Source organism: Tupaia chinensis, unplaced genomic scaffold (assembly GCF_000334495.1).
Source record: "Tupaia chinensis unplaced genomic scaffold, TupChi_1.0 Scaffold144901_1, whole genome shotgun sequence".
Classification (NCBI taxonomy): Eukaryota; Metazoa; Chordata; class Mammalia; order Scandentia; family Tupaiidae; genus Tupaia; species Tupaia belangeri.
Window position 1 is genome coordinate 10415 of NW_006204761.1, and position 6220 is coordinate 16634.

At 40.7% G+C, this 6220-nt stretch overlaps 1 protein-coding gene across 1 annotated transcript in view; it reads left to right on the forward strand.

The window, feature by feature from the left end:
- Nucleotides 1-1873: 1873 nt before the first annotated feature.
- The window catches only part of LOC102502253 (vomeronasal type-2 receptor 116-like), a gene marked incomplete at its 3' end in the record, with an annotated part of 12762 nt that continues 8415 nt past the window's right edge, over nucleotides 1874-6220 (forward strand). The window contains exon 1 of the mRNA XM_014583855.1: nucleotides 1874-1977. Coding sequence (XP_014439341.1) covers nucleotides 1874-1977 — 104 coding nt within the window. The remainder of the gene's footprint in view (nucleotides 1978-6220) is intronic.

Here is a 6220-nt window from a genome sequence, read left to right on the forward strand (position 1 = left end):
GTCTGTGTTTGCGGCTTCAGTTTGCCGCCGGCGGCCAACGGCCATGCACAGGAACATGCCTGGCAGCCACACGCAGGCCCAGGGGCCACATGCAGGCCCAGCTGCCATGCGCAGGCCTGGTGGCCACACACACAGGCTCAGGTCTGGCGGCCACACACAGGCCTGGTGGCCACGTGCAGGTCCAGGGGCCATGTGCAGGTGCAGGCCCAGTGGCCACACACAGGTCCGGCGGCCACACTCAGGCCCGAGGGCCGTGCGCTGGCCCAGCAGCCACGCGCAGGCCCGGGGGCCACGTGCAGGCCCAGCGGCCACGCACAGGCCCAGAGGGTCACGCGCAGGTGCGGAGGCCACACACAGGCCCGGAGGCCACACGCCAGCCCGGGGGAGGCAGCAGAACATGGAGCAGAGCCCCAGCCGCGCAGGGCCCGGGCAGGGGCCCATGCAGGGTCTGCCGCCGCTGCCGCTGCCCCCCTCTTTTTTTTTTTTAATCCATTCAGCCAATCTGTGTCTCTTGATAGGAGGATTTAATCCATTAACATGTAATATTATTGATATTTCCAGACTTGTCTTTACCTTTAAGTTGGCCATTGTCTTGGTTGTCTTTCATTTTCTTATTTCTGGCTGTTCATTCTTAGTTTTCCTGGACCAGAACTCTCTTCAGATTTTTTTAAGAGCTAGTCTGGTGTTGGCAAATGCTTTCAGGTTTTGTTTGAGAAGATTTTAATATTTTTCTCTCATATGAAGGATAATCTTGCTGGATATAATAATCTTGGTTGAAATTTTTTCTCTCTTAACACTTTCAATATGTCTTCCCATTATTTCCTTGCTTGCAATGTTTCTGTTAAAATGTCCAGAGTTAGCCTGACAGGATGACCTTTGTAAGTCACTTCTTGTTTCTCTCTTGCCAGGTTGAGTATCTTGTCTTTGTCTGTGGGCTTGGCCAATCTTGCTAAGATATGCCTTGGGGAAGATCTTCTTGGATTAATTTTATTCAGAGTCCTTTGTATTTCTTGGGTCTGGGTGTGTGAATGCTTCTCTACATTTAGGAAGTTTTCTTCCAGGATTTTATGGAATAGATTTATCTTGCCCTTATTAGTTTCTTTATGTTCTGGGATTCTAATTATTCACATGTTTGGGCGTTTAATGGAGTCTAATATTTCTTGTATATTATCCTCATGTGTTTTTTTTTGTTGTTGTTATTTTTTTCTATCTTTTTGGTGTTGTTTTTGTAGGTCTGAGGTTTTATCTTCTACATCAGAGATTTGGTCTTCAGCATGGGCTAATTGACTTTTAATACTTTCAAGAGAGTTTTTGATTTTCTGTATATCAGACTTTATCTCTAATAGTTCCATCTGATTCTTCCTTAGAGTGTCCATTTCTTGTTTCATATCGTGGAAGTACTTTCTAATCTCCTATAGCTCATTGTCTCTTTTCTATTCCAACTCATAGAGTTTTGTCACCATGAATGTTCTAAATTCTTTCTCTGTCATTTTAGTAACATCTTCTGTTTTTTTCAAGAGAAGGAGGGGAGTTTTTGTGTTCTTTTAATGAAGACATACTTCCTGGTTTATTCACACCTGAGGTTCTTTTACTTCTAGCCATGGGGAGAGCTATTCACTGTGTGGGATACCTTTCTGGAGAATGTTTCTTTGATTGGGAACAAGTGTGTTTCCCTTTTCCTGTAGGCTGTTGTGTGCCAAGGTGTCTCTTCTGCTGTGTTTTGCAATTTGGTATGCACAGGAGGAGTATTATTATATTCAGGAGTCTGAAGAGCAGTCTTTTTCGCAGGTGGTTAAATAACAGGGAGGATCCCACAGAACTTCACAATACCAGGGGATTTGAAAACTGTGATTCTGGACCTGTCTTGCCCCTTATGGTGTGTGGAAGATTAGCAGGAGATGCCAATATAAGATGGAAGAGCCAGGGTTCTGGAGATGGAAATGGGCTCTGTTGGAAACCGGGGGGCAGCCCTGTAGAGTAAGGAGAAGTGGGAAATTAAAGAAAGAAAGAAAAAGAGAAGAAAAAAAAAGGCCTACCTTGTTGACAGAGAGAGTCACAGGGGTTGGGGCAGCTGAATCTGGAGCTGGGGCATAGGGCTCTGCCTCAGTGTCCCGTAGGCCAGGGGTCTGGATATAAGAATGAGCTCTGCTGGAAAGCTAGGGGAAGTACTGTGGGGTAAGGAGAAATGTAAAATTAACAAAAAAAGGAAGAAGAGAAGGGTGAAAAAAGGGCCTACTTTGCTGACAGAGAGAGTGTCATGGGAGTTGGGGCACCTGAAGCTGGAACTTGCCTAGGGGGCCCTGCCTCAGTGTCTGTTAGGCCAGGGGTCTGGAGATGGGAATGGGCTCTTCTCCCCATTGTAAATATTGAAACAAGTATTGAACCTTATACTTTTTCTCATATGTTCTGGTCTGGGAGTGATACTGTTATTTGGATTAGTCACATGTCTTTTTTCAAAAGAAATGGGATGATAAAACAGTCTTCTTATGCTCACAATGACAGAATATTGTCATTTCCACAGCATGCATTCTCTTCACTCAATATCCCATTGTATAGGATATTGATATCTTATCAAATCAAGTAATATCTCCTCTCCATTTAAGTGGGACAATCCAAAATTGCACTAAGGTCAGAATTTGGTTATTTTTTTTTTCTTATTCAGGTCACATATGGTCCTTTTGATCCCATCCTAAGTGATAAAGACCAATTTCCATCAGTTTATCAGATGGCCACCAAGGACAGCTCTCTGGCTCATGCAATCATCTGGTTGTTGCTACATTTTGGCTGGACGTGGGTGGCGCTCTATGTATCTGATGATATGCAAGGGGAGCACTTCCTCCAGGATGTAAAGACAAAGATGATAGAAAAGGATATCTGTGTGGTCTTTACAGAAAAGCTCTCTCCCTCAAAAGGTCTCTTTTTTGCACGTGACTTAACTCTTAGGACGAGGATCAGAGTTTCATCTGCAAATGCCTATATAGTACATGGTGATGAAGGGAGTGTCTGGAACCTGGGACATGTAATAGAATTCTATTTAATTTTGGGAAAGGTATGGATCATGAGAAATCTCTACTCCCCACAGTGGAATCATATTTTTGCTGTTTTTAAGAATATTCCATACTTTTTCCATGGAAGCTTGTTATTTTCAAACCAGAAAAGGAAAATTCCTGGCTTTAAACAATTTCTCAAGAAAGTGAACCCTTCTCAATATCCAGAAGATTTTTACTTCAGTAAACTCTGGGCTCACTTTTTTCTATGTGCACTTGATGGATAACTATGTGGCAAAATTGGGGACTGCCCACCAAATTCTTCCCTGGAGTTTCTGCAGTCTAATTTGGACATAATGACCATGTCTGACTCCAGCTTTTTTTATCTATCATACTGTACATAAAGTGGCTCAAGTTCTTTATAAGATGCTTTGGCAGAAAATAGAAATGAGAACTCCAGGAGTTGCTGACCACCCTATTCTTCCCTGGCAGGTAAATACCATTCACAATTACTGAGAATATTTGGAGGTATTTCCTCATTTTTAAAAGTTTTCTATCATAGGACACATGCACTCATCAAGGAGTGAAAGTGGATGGGAAAGTGAAGCATGATCCCCCAGTGGGTATGGCCACAGAGCAATTCCTTTTCTTCCATTCTCCTCCTGTGGTTTTGGGCACCCATACATGCAGGTCTGTGTGCTTTCCATGCTTCCAGTCTGGTACTAGTACCATGGTCAACCATGAGGGAGTCCACCCTCACCACCACACCACCTGCTGATCCATGGAGGTGTTTTTAAAGAGTTTTTTTTTTTTTAGAGTTTTTTGCTATTGGGTGTATGCACTCACCAGAAAGACAGAGAGAGACAGAAAGACAGAAAGCAAGAAATTACCCCCCACCCCCACCCCCTGTAGGGGCATGGCCCTGGTGCAATCCCTTCTCCTTCATTTTCCTCTCAGGATCTTGAGCACAAACACAAATACTCCTGGTGTGAGTTTAAGTTACCAGGTCTGGGATTGAAACCAAGGTCGACTACATGGAAGTCCAGCGGCATAGCCATTACACCAACTGCTGGTCCCAAGAGAGATTTTTGCTATAGGGCATGTGCACTAACCAGCAAGAGAGGGACAGAATGACAGAAAGTGAGAAATCACCCCCAGGGGAGATGGCCAGGCCACAATCCCTTCTCCATTCTTTTTTGGATGTGTTGGACATACACACACACACTCATGCTTTCCGTGAGTTTTAAACCTCCAGATTTGGGATTCAAACCCTGATTGACTAAATGGGAATCCAGCAATGTAACCATTATGTCATCCACTGGTCCCTGACCCCTGGTGGTTTTGTTTTGTTGTTTTTAGTTTTTTTGTTTTGTTTTGTTTTTGTTTGTTTGTTTGTTTTCATGGGGCATGGGTGCTCATCAGAGAAGAGAGAGAGAAAATGAAAATGTGAGACTTCACCTTCAAGGGGGGATGGCCATACTACAATCCCTTCTCCTCCATTATCGGCTTGGGAGGTTAGGCATGCACACATATGTGGCCAACATGATTTCAAGCCACCGAGTCCAGGACTCAAATTATGGTAGGTGATAAGAAAACCCAATCATCCTAATCATCATACCATATGCTGAGGCTTTTTTGGTTTGTTTGGTTGTGTTTTGTTTTGTTTTTGAGTAATTTTTTCTATTAGGTGCATGGGTTCATCAGACAGACACAGAAAGTGAGAAATTTCACCCCAGGAGGTTTGGACATGTCACAATCCCTTCTTTTTCATTTTCCTCTTTGAATATTAAGCAGGCATGCAGATATGCCCATTGTGAGTTTTAAGCCACCCCTCCAGGATTTGAATCATGGTTGACTAGGAGAGAGTTCAATGATACAACCATTATATCATGTGGTGGTCCCTGCTGAGATATTAAAAAATCATACACACAACATAACTATGTTTTCTTCTCAAAATCAAGATTAGGCAAAATTTGTAGAAAAAGTTTTTATTTTTATTGTTTTCATGCAAAGGTACATGGGTGATTGTTATTTCTACTTAGAGAGTTCTGCCACTACAACATTAGATATTAAATTATTTGGGGTGGCTCCATGGCTTGGTGGTTGATGTAGCCAGATTCCACTTAGCCAACCATGTAGCTCAGATTTTGGATCCAGAAATTGAGAAACACCAAGAATGTGTGTGTCCCTAAACACATGTTTGTCAATGGAGGAGAAAGAATTGCTGCATGACCATTCTCCATGAAAGTTGCTCTTTTTCTCTCTCTGGAGAGTACATGCACCCTCTGGCAAATTTTTAAAATTACTTACATTAGTAAAAATACAGTGAAATGCTGAAAAATATTTAGTAAGGATACTTGACAAAACATAGATCAAAATTGATCACATCTATGTGTGATTTTTAGGAATGTATTCAACATCAGAGAATATTGACATAATGACCATAACTATTTCATAGAGATACAGATGCTGTAGTTGAAAACCTCCATGCAATACTCATGATGAGGAAAAAAATAAGTTCTATATAATATTCTAACATGACTCATGGAAATTTATTTATTTTAAACTTAACTGTATTTTTACTGTCTGCTTAAATCCTGGAGGAAGAAACAGTGACATAATTTTAAAACATGAAACCACTTTTGAGACATATAGTCTCAGAGTATCATATTTGGTTTATAAATACGTTTATAATTTAAATAAACTCTAAGTCATGGAAACAGAAATTGTCAGAATGATTAAGTCCCTGCACTCTCACATGGTCAAATGTGGTTCAAATCCTGTACTGGTGATTTTCTTTCTCACTTTTCCTCTCTTTAGCTCTCCATCTCTTTTTGGTAATTACATAAGTCCTAGAGTAAATCTAACAAATAGCAATAATAATTAATAAAAAGAAAGAATGATTTTAAAAATAAATACTAAATTCAAAACATTTGTATGAAACATCTTTTTCAGAAAAGGACAAATACACTGCACAAATTTGTTGGCAAACCAAGTAAATACAATATACATACATACAAATAAACAGAAAGTTTAGTTTCTATCTGATTTTCACTTGTACTAATAAAAACAACATTTGAATTATTCTTTGAGCAATTTTTAAGTTGACTCTTGGAAAAGTAAGTCATTTTGTCAAGATGGTTAGGTAGATGTGGAAAATATTGGCATGTTCCTATTCTAATAATTAAAAGACTGAAAGAACAGTTGCATAAACAATAATAGCTAATTATTTT